The sequence below is a fragment of the Lineus longissimus genome, chromosome 4, assembly GCF_910592395.1.
Source record: "Lineus longissimus chromosome 4, tnLinLong1.2, whole genome shotgun sequence".
Classification (NCBI taxonomy): domain Eukaryota; kingdom Metazoa; phylum Nemertea; class Pilidiophora; order Heteronemertea; family Lineidae; genus Lineus; species Lineus longissimus.
Genome location: NC_088311.1, coordinates 10,984,497 through 11,003,797, shown reverse-complemented (window position 1 = coordinate 11,003,797; position 19,301 = coordinate 10,984,497). Strand labels below are relative to the sequence as shown.

The window sequence follows — 19,301 nt, the reverse complement described above, 5'->3', positions numbered from 1 at the left end:
AGAGATCGAGAAGGACGAGGCCTTGCTGTTGACGTCCCTCCCCGTTTATAGAATACCCGTGGCGGTATAGTATTCTTAATTTACTGGCTAGTTTATTGTTACGACCTGCCGGCTAGTTAGGACTAGTCTGTTGCCATCTGGGCAGAACCGGTTGAGTCGAAGTCATTTATATAGTCCTAGCTAGCGGTCAGGTTGCTTCAGTCAGCCTGAGTCAATGTTACAGACTGTTTGTGTTGTAGCACGTTTTGAGTTGTGAGAAGCATTTTAGTATATATCCCTTAGCGGAAAAAACTTGTATTGATATATTCCCCTTGGCGGGAAGATAATTTGATATATATATATAATCTACTACGCCCTTCTACTGACGTTCCGGGCTGGAAGACCGAGGTCTGCAATCGAACACGAGACGGAGGATAGCCTGTTGTAGATGCCGGAGAAGAGACACCGCAATCGTGTGTAAAACTAGTACGGAGCCGCTGGCTCTAGGCTGAAGCATTTACAGCTGTAGTGAATTGTAGGTATCTAATGATAGCTTGTACCATATAAATATACAGTCCTCTTCAAAAAGTAATTAACCTCTGGCATAGTTATCTTATCGTCATCTTGTCAATTCGTTGATCGCCAGAACACATAATCAATTTCAATTTGCTGATTAACGCAAGAGTATATCTATGTTATTTGGGATGTTAATAAAACTTATCGAGATTGATATTGTGAATGCGTCAGCACCTCGGAAGGCAGTTCCTCCAAAGATCAGAACCTTATTTGGTGCCCAAGGCATTCCGAGCTGCTGACGGATATATAAACCCTGGGCAAGCCTGGGTAGCTCATTCAATTTAAGTCATTCATTCATTTATCGTCTCCAGTAAAGACACATCGATACTTCAACTTCGAGTTGTTATAATTATTTTGAAGGAGCAGCTGTACTGGAAGATCATTCAGCACGGTCGCCAGTGGAGAACAACTCGGGGTGGGGGGGGGGGGGCATACATTGCAGAAGAGATCGTTATCTCAAACCTTGAGAAGTAATTTTTAATCTCAAACCTTGAGAAATAATTTTTACGATGAGGCGATGGCTTATACGAGCTTCTAACACAGTTCATGTATGTATACGTTAACTAATTGGAGGCCAATACTGGCAGAGATAATATGCTTGAATATTATCGCTGTTTGGAGAATGACAATTAGCATAGGGCGACTCAACCACTCTCTTGATTTCATTACAGAGTGGCCCGGAACTGGCCAATAGTGGTTACACACTGGCCACCTGGCGGCGGGAGCTCAAGGAGGATACCGCGGTGACGTCACGGCTTTTCCAAGATGGCGCTGGATATTGTAAACAAACTCGATCCACGGCCAAGGGGAAAATCAAGTCATCAAAAAAGTTAGAATTTTCGCATCAAATCAGAGTTATTAGTACTTTTCTGCTATGAAATAAGTCTTCAGAAAATAAGCTATCATTTGAATAATGAAAAGTGCTGTTTTGATGGGGAAAAATAGGTTTTTTTAAACCAAATAGCCGGGCACCGATCTTCCAAAATTAGCGATGGTTTCAAAACAGTCTCCCAGATATGGGGCAATCTCTTTATTATCATAATGGGATTTGGAGGCATTTACAGATTTTACAAGTTCGAGACCTGTAATAGCTAAAACTCGCATAGATCCCCATAGATCCCCTCTATTTGTCGAGTTAGCGCCCCTGTAAGATCATGCATTTTCGGACACTAGAACGAAATCTTCCTGCGGATATCGCGGTTTCGGTGATGATTTAAGGATAAATTGACTGTTCTTAGAGTTGTATGGGACAGAAATGAGTTCATACTTCATGAATACATGAATATATTATGATATGGGCGGGCTTCTAAGTCAAAACAATAACAAACTCAACTGCATCTCTACTGTATATTGCGTAGTGCATTGCCTAGTGTATTTCGTAGTGTATTTTAGCGGAGACATTATTTTCGCACTTTGGCCACGCCAAACGTCTTTTTTATTCGTGGAAGTTAATCTGCTCTGTAAATTTTATTTTACACAGGAAGAATCCATACTAGGTATTGCAATATTTCATGTCTATTGGTGTTTTTGTGTACAGGAGCGCACCAGACAGTGAGACGTGGAGATGTGTTCAGTGCTGGTGCTGTCAGTAGACTGAATCTGATTGGCCATAGCGATCACTAATATGGGTCGGGATCACGTGATGTGACGTCACCGCGGTATCCTCCTTGGCGGGAGCTTATGCGGAGGGACAACGTATATAACAGAAGTCGGTCGTCTATTTTCAAACATAGAATATTTTATTGAATTAAATCTGCTTGTCCATACTAACAATCAAATAACAATTAGCATCCTTTTGGTAAAGGTAGTCAACAGATCTCGGCGTGGTGGGCCGGGCGTGGGCGTCGGGCGTAATGAGGCGTCCGGGCGTCTTTCATCATAAGCCGTTAAAAGTGAACGCCCGTCCTCAGGACTGGTATCTTGACCCTCAATGTACACGTACTGACATTGCTAAGCTTTACAGACAACGCGGGCGGAGGTAACGGAGGCATTACCGCTTGAAGTTCAGTATGCAGGACTGAATGCCGTATAGAACCATATCCCATAATCAATATAATAAGGGCCGCCTGGACAATTTTCCGGGGAGGGGGCACTTTCGACTTTCGATTTTCGACTGCAACACGAGTCGTTCTAAACAACCGGACCTGGAAGCCGCATCACCCCGGCACATCACGTTCTATTTTGTACGAAAGCCCAGAAGGCTCATATCGAGATTCGAAATTCGAAATTCAAAACTCGACTTCGAAATTCAAAACTTGACTACGAAATTCGAAACTTGAAATTGACCAATGACCAATGGTCTTCGTGTGTGTAATTTTGTTATTATTGTATGTTACTATGTGCACTATGTACATGACTGTACAGTAAATGTCCACAGGTTTTTTTTTATATTTTTTAATATCACAGAGATAGAATAAGATAAGTAAATGCGAGTTTCAGCAGAGAATGGTATATCTAGTTGGTCATGTATCTGTTGTATTTGGACCCAGCTTATCCTGTCTCTTCATTATGTAACAGGCTATTTAAAAAATGTCCAAAAAGTCACTTTTTTATTCTTTTTTATTTTCGTTCTTTTTCACAATGTATGTGTGAACTATGATGCAACAATTTTGTTGTTGCTTTCATTACTAGAAAATTCCTGCTTAATTGTTCATTTTGAAGATTAGTTTTTGCGCGCTACAGGTGATTGTTTTTTTCAGACAGCTGGTGACCTTTTGAGAACACCCCTCATAGTCAGCAATGCAGTCAGTCAGGGTCTTTATGGCTAACTCAGCTCATATGAAAGATTGGGGGTCTTTATCAAGGGTTATGGAAGAGATTTTTTAAAATGACATAAATATCCTAAGCAAAAATGTGCATTTGTCATGACTATTGAACACACTCTATCGAATTGCAAGTGCCAAAACATTTACTATCGGAAGGGGCTGGGAATAAAAGTGGGACTTCATGCATTCAGGGGTCTGGGTCTTGTTTCATTCACCGATATTTTCCTGGCGCATACCAGAACAGTTTCGATATACTATGAGATAGGAGAGAACCCTATTGGCGATTTAGTGCAGCTTAATTTCGCCTAGCTGGCAGCCGCTCATAGATTCCCTTTAATGTGAATCAGGTTGAATCATTTGTATGCCCCAGGCCCAGGGCATACAATACATACATAATGAGTTACTAAGGCGGCGTTTAAAGTGTATCATGCTGAAGTGATATGATTGGCCAGCCAATTAATTCTTGTGTTGTAAGACGGTTTGCCATTGGTCAATTTTAAGTTTTGAATTTCGAAGTCGAGTTTTGAATTTCGAGGTCGAGAGCTTTGAATTTCGAAGTCAAGTTTTGAATTTCGAAGTCGAGAGTTTTGAATTTCGAAGTCAAATTTCGAAGTCGAGTTTTGAATTTCGAAGTCGAGAGTTTCGAATTTCGACTTTCGAATCTCTTCTGGGCTCTCGTAGTTTTGGGAGTAAGTTTTGAAAGCTCTTGTATATTGCGATTATAACAGACACTGTGAAAATATCTTCCCGTTGATACTTTATTTTGGGGTTATTTCGAGGCTTTAGAGAAGCGATAAAGAAAACGCGGGAAACAGCATCCGATCAGGTAGGAAATTTCAATCAATCGATTTTTCTTGCGAATACCTATCAAAGTGTCAGCGACCTTCGCGCAGCAGAGTACTGTTGGCCCGACTATCTCCGAGCATGTATAAGGACAGCATCGTCATAGTTTCGCGAGGGTAGGCTTCATTGTCTGTAAGCTCTCCCGCACGAGATTTGCCGCGTCGATGGCAGAACCCCAATGTAAAGTGATGCCCTCTTTACCATGGCCATAATTGTGAACAACCTGAAAAATGCAGATGAATGAGCATGATAAACATATTGGAATCAAAAGGTATTTTAAAAGCCTACGTCGTTCATTTTAAATTTGTAATTGAATTTGGAAATTTCCAATTGCATAAATACGTACTAAATATAAATTTTAGTATTGCTGTTGTGTAGATTTACGAATACTATAGATTAAGTTTCAGCAAATGTGTATGCATGATAACTACACTACGCATTGTGTAACTGCATTTCTATTTTCCTGGACTACCAGTAATTACGAACAGTGTACCACTTTAAGATATCTTTGCAACCATTGCATTTCTTACATTTATTTATCCATCTGTGAAAATTTCAAAAACTAAAACTAATAATTATGTCTGTAAAAATATAGAAGAGAGAAACTCTGCTGCAGTTTTGGAGCCACAAGGTTTGTTTCCAGAAATAAAACCCGACCAAATTCACCAACCGGCACGGCCCCTTCATGCGAACTAGGTCTCATCCGTATGTGAAATGTTTGATTTTTATCTAAAATTATGATTAATAAGCATCTTTCTCTGATGCGAACAACACGTCGCGGATATGATTTACTCAGAGATTATTAGCTAAGCAGCGTACATGTACTGTGTCACAACTCTGTTGGAGGTTTCACATCTCAACAGGTTACAAGCCCAGATGAAAATCTATAAGGTTCACTATAAAAGCCATTGGGCTGAAATTCTTTTGCCAAAAACAAAAATGACCCTTGTACTTGTTTTGAAGTCCTCGGGACACGTGTGTATTTCTCTCTTTGACGTCAAGAATATAAACCGGGTTGCTTGGATGATAGTGAGTTTTTGCAAATCCCCAAATCGCCAAAGAGAACTGTCAGCCCTCCAAGCTCTCCGGAGCGGGAAAGCTGAGACACTGACTGACAGCCTACTAGACAGGCTAGGTCCCCTTCTCTCCAAGAAGAGAATTATCATCCAGTGGATCCCAGCCCATACAGGAGTGCATGGAAATGACCAAGCTGATCACCTAGCCAAGCAAGGCAGCATGCTCCCGCAGTTCCAACACAGGATCTCATATGCGGAGTACAAGACCCTCCAAAGGCCAGCTACAAGGCGAGCTGGAGCAGGCAGACTGGCGGTTACAGAACAGCACAGGACAGCATCCACAAGCTAGACCAAAGGAGCCAGGTGACAATATACCGGCTTCGGACAGGACACTGCAAACACCTGAAGCGACAAGGAATCCGAGAAACGGCCAACTGCGAGTGCGGCAACAGAGAACAGACCCCAAAGCACATCCTAAACACTTGTCCACTACTAGAGCCGGCACGCAGGAAGTTCTGGCCCGACAAGACAACACTCCAGACGAAGCTGTGGGGAAATGCTGACGACCTGACGCGAACCACCCGTTTTGTCGATGCATCCACACTGCAGATCTGATATCTGCATGATCAACCGAACGCTGAAGAAGTACCAAGCTTTAGAGAATGATTGAAATGCTCTCTGAAGTTTTATAAGTACTGTAAAGTGTTCACCGTGAATCTCTTGCCCCCATTTTCCATCTCCTCCTTCTCAACTCTCTCCAGAGACGCCCTGACCGGCCTCCAACCAACCATCTCGCCAACGACCTCAACATCCTTCATCGCCGGGAATACGCTACTGCAAATATTCAGGATGTGTTTCCTGTCTGCTAACCTTGGTTCTGGGTCAAGGTCATTTGGATGCCATGTTGTTCCGAGGATGACGTGGTCATTTCTGAAATATAGTGATTTCCATTAATCATCAGCTGATACGGCTTGTCTTTGTCATTATGTTTCCTGATAGTAGATAAGTACCGGTAGCAGAGTTCGTTTTCGGATTTTATGGAATCTGTATAGTTTTCATGTAAGAAACCACGGACGTTCGTATGAAACCTTAACATATTACCATCATGTCCAAAAAGGAACTCTGCTACGTATCGTCATCAATGATCTAGAAATGAATGCCCATCACAGACTTTCTTAGTCAGTCTGGTGTGTCATTTTTGTTAAGAGAATGAAACTGCAGCTTACCAGTAACTATGGCTAAAAGGGTGGATGTCGTCCTGGGTGCCGACAAATGGTACCCAGGTTCGAGATCGACTGGACAATAAGCACCCTGGGTGCCATTACACTAGACAAATAGCACCCAGCTTCTTTTTGCCTGGCTTACGGATCTTATGGACGAGGACGTTTCTTGCAATCTCGTTTTATCTCGCGCCGTGGTACTAGCGGCATTAGCAGTGCTCGAAATAAAAAGAACAGATAAACAGAAAAAAACGCGTTTAGGCCTAAAGGTCTTTCAAAGCACATTTCGCATGATTTATTCAGATGAAACGGCCAGGGGCCATTGTGCTCACCGTAAGTATTTTTAGCAGACAGTTACAGAAAGTGCTACAGTATGTAGGCCTCTCATAATTTATACATGCATCTGTGACCAGTTCAGAGCCGGCCCTGGCCAAGTGGTGAATCCGAGACTTGTGGTTCCAAGCTTGTAGAGTCTAGGTGAAAATGATAGTGAAGAAACGTGCCACTCCATGACAATGGTGAATATATTTTTAACTTTGACCTCAGTGACCCTGACAGGTAGGTCAAATAACAAACCAGGGTGATATGTGATGTAGACACATCCACCTGACCATAACAATTTCATCACTTGTTACACTACAGCAATCGGCAAAAAACGATTTCCAAGATGGCCGCCTAATTAAATCTATGGCACCAAATAAATCAAAAAATGAAGAAAATGTAAGATAGAACTCAGAAAAGAAAAAAGGAAAAGATGAAAAATAAAAATATTTTTGGCTGTCCTTGACCGGGGTTTGAACTCACGACCTTTGGATTGCCACAATACGAGGAAAAACCCACAAAACATGCAATTTCGGCCATATTTGAATTCCGATCTGGCTGAAACTAGGCATACAAATAGTGGCTTCTTAGATGCATCATTACACAAAATTAAAACTCTTTACATTGAACAACGACAAAACGTACCAAGAACGGTAAAGTTTTCAACTTTGACCTCTGTGAACTTGAAAGGTGGGTCAAATCAAAAACCCGTAAGATATGTGATGTATCCTTGCTGGGAGTACCTACCATGAAACTTTTATCAAAAACAAATCAGTAATAAGCGAGAAATCACACTTTTTGAGTTTTGAGTTTGGGCCCCCTGGTGGCCAAGTCAATAATCAGACCGAACCAAAATTCAGTGTAAAAAGGTCAACTGACCTAGGGGGTCATTTGTTCAAAGTTTCAAGTTCATAACTGTTGCGGTTGAGAAACGTGCCATAGTTACACTCAAACGGCAAATTTACGCCATTTGACCTCTGCGACCTTAAAAAGTAGGTCAAATCCGAAAAATCGTGCCACATCTGAGGTAACCTTGCTAGGGGTCCCTGCCATAAAAATTTCATCAAAAACAATTTGCTAATAAGCAGGCTATTGCACTTCTTACTTTTTCTGTTTTGGCCCCCTGGTGGCAAAGTCAAGAACCAGATCAGGCTGAAATTCAGCACCAGAGGTTATCTGATATAGGGGGTTATATGTACCAAGTTTCAAGCTCATAGCTTTGGTGGTTGAGAAACGTGCCATAGTTACACTCAAACGGCCAATTCACGCCATTTGACCTCTGCGACCTTGAAAAGTATATCAATTTAAAAACCCGTAAGATATATGATGTATCCTTGCTATGAGTACCTACCACAAAAGTTTTATCGAAAACAAGTCACTAATAAGCGAGATATCACACTTTTTAGATATCCACATTTGGCCCCCTGGTGGCCAAGTAGAGAATCAGATCGGACAGAAATTTAGTGTCACGGGTCATCTGACCTAGGGGGTCACGTGTACAAAGTTTTAAGTTCATAGGCCTTGCGGTTAAAAAACGTGCCACTGTTTTTGAACTAGGATACGACGGACGACGACGACGACGACGACGGCGACGGACGACGGACACTGCGGTATCGTATAGACTCCCCTACGGTGAGCCAAAAAGGTATATAATAATAATAATAATAATAATTTATTGTAAAAAAAACTCCAAATAAGGAGCAGACAACACAAATATGCAATAAAAATCATACACAGAGAACGAATCAAAAAAAGCGATCAAAAGGGTGAAAGTAAAAGCTTCAATAGTTGATGGTTTTTCCGGTTTAGATTGGCACATGAGGTTTTTACCGAATCGACAATTCCATTCTCCCTGGTGATACGTCTAGGCCTACATGTTGGATTTACAAACAGGACATATAGGAGGGATATATCCGAAATGTGCTTTCAAAGACCTATAGGCCTAAACGCGTTCAAAAAAAGCTATCAAAAGGGTGAAAGTAAAAGCTTCAATAGTTTATGGTTTTTCCGGTTTAGATTGGCACATGAGGTTTTTACCGAATCGACAATTCCATTCTCCTCCCTGGTGATACGTCTAGGCCTACATGTTGGATTTACAAACAGGACATATAGGAGGGATATATCCGAAATGTGCTTTCAAAGACCTATAGGCCTAAACGCGTTTTTTTCTGTTTATCTGTTCTTTTTATTTCGAGCACTGCTAATGCCGCTAGTACCAGGGCGCGAGATAAAACGAGATTGCAAGAAACGTCGTCCCTAAGATCCGTAAGCCAGGCAAAAAGAAGCTGGGTGCTGTTTGTCTAGTGTAATGGCACCCAGGGTGCTTATTGTCCAGTCGATCTCGAACCTGGGTACCATTTGTCGGCACCCAGGACGACATCCACCCTTTCAGCGTTACTATGTTACATTGATGAATTGACCATTGCATCACATACATATTCTGGCTGCCTTGAGCCGACGTTTTGAAGTAGCTAAAACTTAGCATGACCTCTATATTTTCATCATAAACGTCAGTACGTAGTGCCCAGGAAGTTATATAAAACTTCCTTGTACAGTTGACGAAAGACTCATGAAATCCTTCAGCGCACGTTAGCACATTCCTTGCGCTCCACTCTTTTAGATCCTGCATGTTTGGGTTTAGTGTTTCCTTTACATATGACAGATTTGGGAAGTGGGGCAATGTTAAACGAAACACGTCCATGCATTTATGATACATTTATGCACTACAATCTACATGCACCAAGATGATGAAGCTGTTACGGGTTCTGTAGATAAATGATTACGGAATCATTTGAAAAGCAACTCTGCGTCCATCGTTCAGCGGGGCAAGGGGAGTATACAGACACTTACATTGGCAGAACAATCAAGTGGGTGTTCTCATCGAACAAAGCAATCTTCAACCATGGCGCCTTGACCTTTAGATTATGACCTCTGATCATCGTAATCTCGTTATCATTTACAAGGTCACGTGCAGCGGCACCTGAACAATTGACGATGATGTCGAAGTCATTCGCCACCTGGAATGAATAAGATGTACATAACTGGCATCGCGTCGTGAGCGACAATTATAAATGCAAAACTTTCTTTTCGACCTCTAAAACAAAACAATAATATGGTACATTTACTAGTATACTAGTATGTCGTCGAAGCGAACATCAAAATAATTCGATGAATCAATTGCCTCGGAGACAAAACATCGAGGTCTTGTCATTGTCATTCGGTGAGGTGTCGGGGAACACAAGAATACCCAAGGGATTAGAAGTTGGAGACACTGTGCCCTTCTTGACATCCCATTCTAAAATTGACACCATCAATAACTACAATCGGTCGAATTCAATAACTACAACCGGTCAAAGACGCTTTGTTTCCTTCACCAGATATTTCTGTAAGACCGGGATATTTCGCGGTAGGGCCGACGTTGCCCTAGATCGGTATACATACCTCGCCTAAATATTTCAGTTTTCTTTTAACCATCCGAACTCCCAATTCCCGAACCTTTTTCATCAACCAGGGGAGATATATGCTTTGATTTATAACATACGTCCGGTACGAATAGCCTCTCCTGTCGGGGAAAAGAGGGAGCTCACTTACGATCATAGTGTTCAAAGAAACCTGAAGAAATCAAAATTTCGGCGTGGCCCCAAAATGTAAAAAAATGTCAACAGCTACACCAACCTTCTGATGTTACCATTTTTATGGTGATCAAATTCATTTGACAACGCGAACGCCCATCTCATAGTTCAAGCACTGCTCACGATGTCACTGGGATAGATATTTGCTCTGGTCTGGCATTATGGGAGATTTGCGAATATTCGCACCTTTCTCTTCAAAACCAAACAAGAGCTACGCCGAGCGAGCACATTATACGCCCGCCATTAAGAGTAAAGGGTGGTTAGCCAGGGTGAAAAGTGAGTGAAGTATCAGATAAGCGGAAAATGGAAACAGGTCTTGGTGACCTTGACCTTTGACCTTTAGACCTCCAAATCAATAGGCTTCTTCGGGCCTATACTAGTGCCCTGCAAACCAGGTTTGGTGACTATACATGATATAGAATTTCAGTAATCGCGCAGATAATGAAAGGTAAGCGGAAAATGGAAACAGGTGTACGTGACCTTGACCTTTGACCTTTTGACCTCCAAATCTATAGGCTTCTTGGGGCCTATACTAGTGCCCTGCAAACCAGGTTTGGTGAATATACATGATGTAGAATTTCAGTAATCGCGTCGAAAATGAAAAGTTAACGGACAGACGGACAGACGGACACCGAGCGCCATACCATAATACGCTCCGGAGCGGGCGTATAAAAAAGTAGGCCAGGATCCTTCGTTCAGTTCAAAATTAAGATGTAAAACACGTTAACAATAGAGAGGTTCTGATTTCAATCCGTGAACGGACAGATATCACGTTGGCGGTTGCCACAAATGCACTGAAATAGTGTATATTTAATGTCTGGTATGCCTAGAAACAATAATGCAAAGTAATCTAATTAGCTTTATTGCGTTAACCAGAGAAAAAGTTCACCTCGTTTTCGGTTCAAAATTTGAACCTCTCTATTGTACACGAGCCTTTACGACTTATCTACCTGTGCGCTGGGAACATTTTCATTTCATTTTGCGTCATCGGACGAAATCCAAGGTAGTTATCACAGTCCACCGGTTTCTGAAAGCGAGTAGGAGGTTTTTTTCAAATGTCGTCATCACCAAAATCAGTCATTCATTTTAAAGTGTGAAATAAAAGTGTCGGGCGGAATCAGCTTTTTGAATTCGAACCGTAATGCTGATAACACATGTGCATGAAAGCAAGTGAATTTTCTACATTTTCATGATTTCGTTCCACAGCTCACTGGCTGGGTATGCACATGTTTACATGTATGAGGGACGACAAGGAGACAAGATTTCGATCCAACATTATTATCAGTATGCAGTAATGTAGTAATTTTCAATGTTCTATTACCGCCACAAGTTCAACTGGCATGACATCTACATTCACAATTATTATCATATCCACGTGCATGTGGCATCGAGGCGAAGAATATGTTGTTGTGGGCATTGCCTGAATTAAAATGTTTTTGGCGAGACAAATTCTCCTGATATCAGGCCTATTTTACTCCTACGTCAAAACAGTCGGAGTAGGATGAGACATATGTTGGACTGTGATTAATTGGCATGGATAGTGCAAATATATGCTGTCATTTTTCCAGAAAAGTTTTTCACGCAACCAGCAAATTGTTTAACCTGCGGCTAGAAAGGTTTACGTTCAAGATTCTTACATCTTCTTCCTTTTCCTCTGTCTTGGCTATCCGATAGAGGTTGACTAACTGGACACCAGTCTCTGCCACCTCCTTAGAGAAGAAAAGCCTCTGGCAGTGATCAAATGTAGCCTTCTTTCGAGCACTAGAAAGAAAAGACAAACAAAATATTGGTCTTTGATCACCTCAGAACCTAACAGGATATTTTCATTTTACCATTTTATTTTTGGCGCATTTGTGAACATTGACGTAATGCATTGAATACGGCCATTTTCTGCTCTGTACGGTTTATTTCTCGACCAATCTGGATGAAATGTTCAGGCTATTTTTTTGTCCACCTACTCAAGTGCCAAGAATGAACAAGAAATACCCAGAAACCAAATATGGCCTATCCAGGGGACCTTCCAAATGACCAATTGACTTAAGAATTATTTTTACTTCTGCACAGAGAATGCTAGACTCCTAAAACCCTGTTTGGTTTGGAGGCAAGGATCAATAAAAACCAAAACCAAAGAAATCCAACCAGTAATTCGCCCTCCAGAGCCCCAAACGACGCGGACCTGATATTTACGAATGTACTTTACATAAGAAACAATCGAGTAGGATTGAATGCAGTACTCTCTCTCCGGAACTATAATTTCCGTTACAACGCACAGTAGCATTTTGACGCGCGGTACTAGTTTAAAAGTTAATGCATACCTGTTTGCCTCATAATCTTTTGGTATATCTTCCTTCATGAAGTAAGCCATGACGATGTACCCTCCCGCTGCACTGCTAGAAATGTTTGGAGGGTAGTCCTCAGCCAAGATTGTGACCTCCACCCCAGGAATGGTCTCCGCTATCTGTAGTGCGGTGGAGAGGCCCATGATACCTGCACCAACCACACACACCTTTGGCACCATCTCTGGACTATGTACACGAAGAGACATCACGCAATTAAAAAAAAAGCACGGATGAGACTGTTGGAACCGCGGACACTAGATACAACATGTATATAACAAAGTATAGATATTTAATTTCGAATTGATTTAACTAGTGTCCTTGGTTGAAAAAAGACCACTCTACCTCGTGGTTCCTTTTGGATAAAAAACAGAAAAACAGAGACGATGCTGACTTTAAACAATATGCTTTACAGGTCAATGTAATATCATCTCGTTACTATCTGGTCACACTGGGGTTGTGATCTCATGCTTTACGATTCCGCTTAGGCGTACGTTTTCAAAACGCTAAAATTATTGAGACACGCAACTGGTCCGTTTATGATGATGACTCCAATTCGAGCTTTTGGTCATACATGTAGACATGTAGTAGGTGTTTGGGCTTTTGATATATATATTCTGAAAATAGGTCATTAACACCTTGATTCCAAATAAAGTGGACCTAAAATGTAAATTTCACAATACCTGGGTTTAGAATGATTAGCACTTTACAGGGTGTAGAAGTTTAAAATGTCCTGGGATAGAATGCCCTGGAACCAAAGGATCCTATCATGCGCTTCAATCTCTGAGCTATTGACGGCCAGGGTCTCTATAGAACCATATTGCAGAATACAATAGGGCCGGACACTTTTTCCAGGGGGGCATTTGTTACTGTTACAGGTAAATGCACAATGCGCCAACGAAGCCTCGTTTTGAATCTAGCGAAAACCGCAAAAGAATTTTAAACTGTCCAACTCCAAGACCGGCGAAATGTGATCCTACCTGTCGACGCCACTCATGACATGGGTTGCACAGTTTTGGACGGTAGTTGATAAAGCTTGGAATCAGTGAAACCTTGGAACCAGTGATAAACCTTGGAATCAGTCCTTAAAATGCATAAAAACATGAAATAATGCCATTGGAACCTAAGGTGGTTACGAATCAATATTTGGAGATTATTTTTAAATGATCAGATCGGAATTTGACGGTAGTTTAGAAATCAGTCGCATATCCGATTCAACAATCTATATTTTAGAACAACCCAGTCATACCTCGCCTCCAGTGTACATTACTGATCTCCCAAATATGGGCATTCACTTCACGACACGCCCACCACACACCCATAATATGGACCAATCAGCGCTCTGCTTACTACGCCACCACACGGGGCCTATTTGAGCTACGGAGCGGTGTGATCATACAGGGTGATACAGAGAAGATTGACTACATCATGCAGTACCGGCTGGCACTTATCCGTACATCATCTTATACATGACAAGAAACGTAGATGAAGGTTTATTACCGAAGGTTTTGGAAGGGTTTGGAGATGAAAAATGTGAACAAATTCCTTCGCTGTGAGCGATTTCGTACATCTTCATGTAGGCCTGCACATCGAGGGATGTAGATATCTTTTCGTGATGTCACCAGTTCGAAGCGGACACATTTTTTAGTGATTCCCGCGTGCATGTTTGTCCTATCTACCAAGCTTAATCAGAGCATTATATATACAAAATGATTCTTCTAATAAAAACGTTTTATTTTAACTCACACAACGTAGTGAGTGTAATGGTTACGTATACACTGTATGTAAAGTGTAAACAAAATGCATATATCCATCATGTCCATCGAATCTGAAAAAAATTGTGCAGACCCGCGGAGAAAGGAAATATGTCGAACCATAAACGATGAATACGTGTTGTGATTAAACTCTTTGAAATACACGACTTGTATTAAAGTTTATGGTTTCTGAATATGAACGCGGTGATGATTTTTTCAAATTGCTACATGAAGATACTTTAATGTCGGCATATACTTATATAGGCTATATATGTATACCATGCTTAGTATGTGTGATGTCAAATGTTTCAAGAGAATGAAAAGATGAGATGATCATAATCTAGAATGTTTATCACACGACTATAACAAAACTAGTGTTATCTGAGGATTTGAATTTGCATTCCTATAAAACAGCATGTCAAAAGGTCAGACTCTGCATAATAAGTCACATCGAGGTATGTCTATTGAGGCGATGCATGATCGTACAAGTCTGAACCGAAGTAAATGAAAGGGTGTTTTCGCAACTTGACTCGAAACAGGTTTACGCACGTAGGCGTTTGTTTACTCTGTGTTGTTGTTTTTTGCAGACGCAAAGTGTGTGTACACCTCCGGTCAAAAGTAAATGAATACTTGAAATTTCCATATGATATCTCCTAAAATATACACTACCCACAAAAAAATTGGGAACACCTGCGCCACATATACAGTGCATTTTTCATTCCGTATAAAAGTATGGTTTGGTTGAGTATCACAGTTTGGTATAGGCTTTTACAAACACCACATCAAAATGTCCATTTCAAGAAAAGTCTTGTCAATTAGCACGTATGATAATTACCCCTAACAAACACAAATTCAACACCTCTGGAATGACCGTTGCATAATTACTCGTATTATATACCCATTTTTGTGTACCTCATTGGCCTACCCGACACAATGAGACATGTTTACAGTGGATTTGAGTATTTTAATATAGCCTCAAACACTGCAGCAGCAATCTGTTTGAGTGTTAAAGGGACAATATAGGCAGCAGCTAGGCAGGCAAGATAAAGTTACACAAAGTCGCCAATACGGGTCTCTCACATCTCACAGTACGTCGAAATGATGTGTATATTAGTCACCTGAAGATGGCCAAATTAGCCCCTCTGCTCCTACCTATAGTCCCCCATTAATGACAAGATGCATTTAATTTAAGAAACATACACAAATAGGCCTATCTAGGCTAGCAGGTGGAAAATTCAATCATTATTTCACCACAAAGAGCTACTTCTGTCAGCAGATGTGAGACAGCTACCGGGGCGGGCGGGGACTATTTCTTTGTGGGGCCTTGTGGTTCAGCGTCTCCAAGGAATTCTTTTTTAGAGTCCAATGGGGGGGTTGGGGGGGCCTTCCCCCCAATGTACTGGCTAAAACCTGTCACTTTCAGAGAACGGGGGAGGGGGTTTGGGGGACTCATCCCTCAATGTACTGGCTAAATATGTCAGAAGGGCGGGGGTTTGGGGGAGCTCCCCCATGTCAAACAGTTGTGTGAGTTCACTAGAGCTTGCTCTTAACATATTAGTATATGGAATACAAAACAATCACAAAACCTTTCTTTTGCTTTCATTGAAAATAAATCATTAGATATTTGCAATTGCGGCCCGTCATGAATATAAGTTTATTTTTTACCGACAACAACGCATTTCAAATGCATTCCATGATGACGTCATCCTCCACAAAAAGGTGGTTTCTGGAACTACTGGCAAATTGCTATCAATAAAGTCAGCTGGGACGAGATTGGCAGTTGGAAGGGGATAAATCGTGGAAGGAACGCACCCGATTTCACGTGGTACTTGCACAGTGATTCCACGGTTAAGTACTGACTATTCCAAGGTTTATCACTGGTTCCAAGGTTTCACTGATTCCAAGCTTTATCAACTACCGTTTTGGACCCTCTGAAACTTTGCAATGATGTCAGCAGGAAGCGGGCCACTTACCGGCAGTGAATGTTGATCCTAAAGTCTCCTCCTTTCACGGCATGGCATGGCGGTGTCTCAGAGACATGACAGAAGGCCTATACCGTCGAACACAAAGAAACCGCCGGCACATGAGCGCGTATAGACCTACCGTTAGCGTGATCTATGTATGACCCAGAAACTCTTGCACTGTGGTCAAAACATCGATGGCAGGCTTATTTATATGTCATAATCTGTGCACAGAATAATTAGGTAGGACAAGTCTTCTTGGACCGGAAAATATAACATTGTGGTGTTACAGTTCGAGAGTGACTTTTATTAAAAGGTGGACTATAGGCAGGAGCAGAGGGGCTAATTTGGCCATCATCAAGTGACTGGTATACACAATAAGGCACCTTGGTCATGTCAGACTCGGCACTAAATATATTCCTCGTACAAGCGTGAATCATTTCGACGTACTGTGAGATGCGAGAGACCCCTATTGGTGACTTTGTGTAACTTTATCTTGCCAGCCTGGCCGCTGCCTATATTGTCCCTTCAACATGCAAGCTACAAATGATTTGAATGTGTTGAGGGATAGAGTACGCCTACCTGACCATAGATACCAAATTCTTAAGTTTTTCCAGAGGTGGGCCGTGTACAGGGTTCAATTTTTTTTTATGACTTCATCATTGGACAATGGCGCTCTGTAGGTCTACAGGAGCACAAGCATCAATGTACACGTAAATCTTGAACGGTTGGATTTAGACCCTTTAAATGTATTACCAACATAGAAACATGCTGCTACAGGTGCCTCTGACTGAGATAAGTATGTTTATACATGTATTTGTTTTCAAGTGGCAGTGTGGTTGGAAACGACGTATTTATGTATTTTGCCTTACTTTCGCTGAAAGGGTGGATGTCGTCCTGGGTGCCGACAAATGGTACCCAGGTTCGAGATCGACTGGACAATAAGCACCCTGGGTGCCATTACACTAGACAAATAGCACCCAGCTTCTTTTTGCCTGGCTAACGGATCTTAGGGACGAGGACGTTTCTTGCAATCTCGTTTTATCTCGCGCCGTGGTACTTGTGGCATTAGCAGTGCGCGAAATAAAAAGAACAGATAAACAGAAAAAAACGTGTTTAGGCCTATAGGTCTTTGAAAGCACATTTCGGATATATCCCTAAAGACCTATAGGCCTAAACGCGTTTTTTTCTGTTTATCTGTTCTTTTTATTTCGAGCACTGCTAATGCCGCTAGTACCAGGGCGCGAGATAAAACGAGATTGCAAGAAACGTCGTCCCTAAGATCCGTAAGCCAGGCAAAAAGAAGCTGGGTGCTATTTGTCTAGTGTAATGGCACCCAGGGTGCTTATTGTCCAGTCGATCTCGAACCTGGGTACCATTTGTCGGCACCCAGGACGACATCCACCCTTTCTGCCTTACTTTCCATAGAAACCAATTCAAAATGTCATTTCCTATAACATATCAAAAGGAGGCTTTTGAAAACATGCTTATCTCACTCATGTTATCTGTTGGTGATGAATTCATAGGGTCTAAATCCAACCGTTCAAGATTTACGAGTGCATTGAAGCTTGTACTCCTGTACAGAGCTCCATGATTCGTGGTCCAATGTTGAAGTCATTCACAAAAATTCTAACCCCTCTCCGGCCACCACTGGAAAAACTTAAGAATTGGGTTTCTATGATCAGGTAGGCGTACTCTATCCCTCAACACATTCAAATCATTTGTAGCCTGCATGTTGAATAAAAGTCGCCCAGCTCCCGGATTATTAGAATGTACGAACAAAATGCACAGAATACCCACAATACAAACTGTGTGTTGAATGCAAAATGTTATCACTTTGCATATCAGCAAACTATTTACATGTACATCAATTTTCTACCATGACCTGGCCAATGTAAAACCCCGCGCCAGACACATACACATTGTAATGATAATAATTTATTGACCTCCTGATTATGTGGCGAATGAAATTACTCGGTTGCCAACCTCGCTTTATGGTCAGGTTACCCTTTTCTATACAACACGCACAGTGCATTTGTGCCAGGTCGGCTTCCCTGGAACCGCTACTCATTCAACACCTGGTCCTCCACTACGATGGCTTTGAATGCGTGTCTCGTGCAACAGCCACGAGTGTCATGTTAGAGTTGTCGCGACATAGACGTGTTGGGAAGGAAGGGAATGCATACTATAATACCAATAATCAATCAAATCAAATCAAAATGGTGGTATTTATAGTGCCAGTATCCACTTACGTGATGAGTGACACTTTACATTAATTATATCGGGCAAAAAGATTTTTAAGTGACCCGCGAAGACAGGGGTGCTCATCAGCATCTGCAAGGTGATTGGGAGTCGGTTCCACAGCTTGGGAGCGACGCAAGAAAAAACTCTGTCTACGAAGGTCACCAACCTAGCCCCTTGGCTGGACCAAAAGCAACCCATCTGAGCATCTTAAAGTGTGGCTGGGTTGCTTAACCTGCAAAAGTTCCCGTAAATACAGTAAAGCTGTCCCTATGGTGCACTTGTGGCATAGCAAAAGAACCTTGAATTCAATACGTTCCTTAAAGCGCAACCAGTGTTATTCGTTTAAGACAGGTGAAATATAATCCGACCTGCCGACACCACTGATGACACGGACTGCACAGTTTTGGGCCCTCTGAAGCTTTTTAATGGTATCAGCAGGAAGGTCAACGAGTTGGGAGTTACAATGATAATGTAGTAACAGCTATTCTGACGGCCGAGCAGGGGGTGTGACTGTGGCCAGTCTGTTTCTGGGTGAATCTTGTTTTTATTGGTTGTAGCCGGTGTAGAAGTTTAAAATGTCCTAGGATAAAATGTCCGGGAACAAAGGATTCTATTATGCGCTTCAATCTCTGAGCTATTGACTGTCAGGGTCTC

General features: G+C 41.8%; 1 protein-coding gene across 6 annotated transcripts in view; it reads right to left on the bottom strand.

The window, feature by feature from the left end:
* Positions 1 to 2,271: 2,271 nt before the first annotated feature.
* The window catches only part of LOC135486482 (D-aspartate oxidase-like), a 28,554-nt gene continuing 11,524 nt past the window's right edge, over positions 2,272 to 19,301 (bottom strand). Inside the window, exons 1-9 of one of the 6 annotated variants that reach the window (XM_064769282.1) lie at positions 18,204 to 18,216; positions 13,669 to 13,772; positions 12,668 to 12,877; positions 11,990 to 12,113; positions 11,303 to 11,379; positions 10,162 to 10,282; positions 9,571 to 9,737; positions 5,890 to 6,109; positions 2,272 to 4,386 (exon numbers count right to left, since the gene is read on the bottom strand). In XM_064769282.1, coding sequence (XP_064625352.1) covers positions 4,264 to 4,386; positions 5,890 to 6,109; positions 9,571 to 9,737; positions 10,162 to 10,282; positions 11,303 to 11,379; positions 11,990 to 12,113; positions 12,668 to 12,877; positions 13,669 to 13,685 — 1,059 coding nt within the window. In that variant the 5' untranslated portion in view covers positions 13,686 to 13,772; positions 18,204 to 18,216 and the 3' untranslated portion in view covers positions 2,272 to 4,263. Of the gene's footprint in view, positions 4,387 to 5,889; positions 6,110 to 9,570; positions 9,738 to 10,161; positions 10,283 to 11,302; positions 11,380 to 11,989; positions 12,114 to 12,667; positions 12,878 to 13,668; positions 13,773 to 16,415; positions 16,929 to 18,203; positions 18,217 to 19,301 lie in introns of those variants that run through there. The other 5 variants (XM_064769281.1, XM_064769280.1, XM_064769283.1 and 2 more) reach the window with 5 other exon arrangements.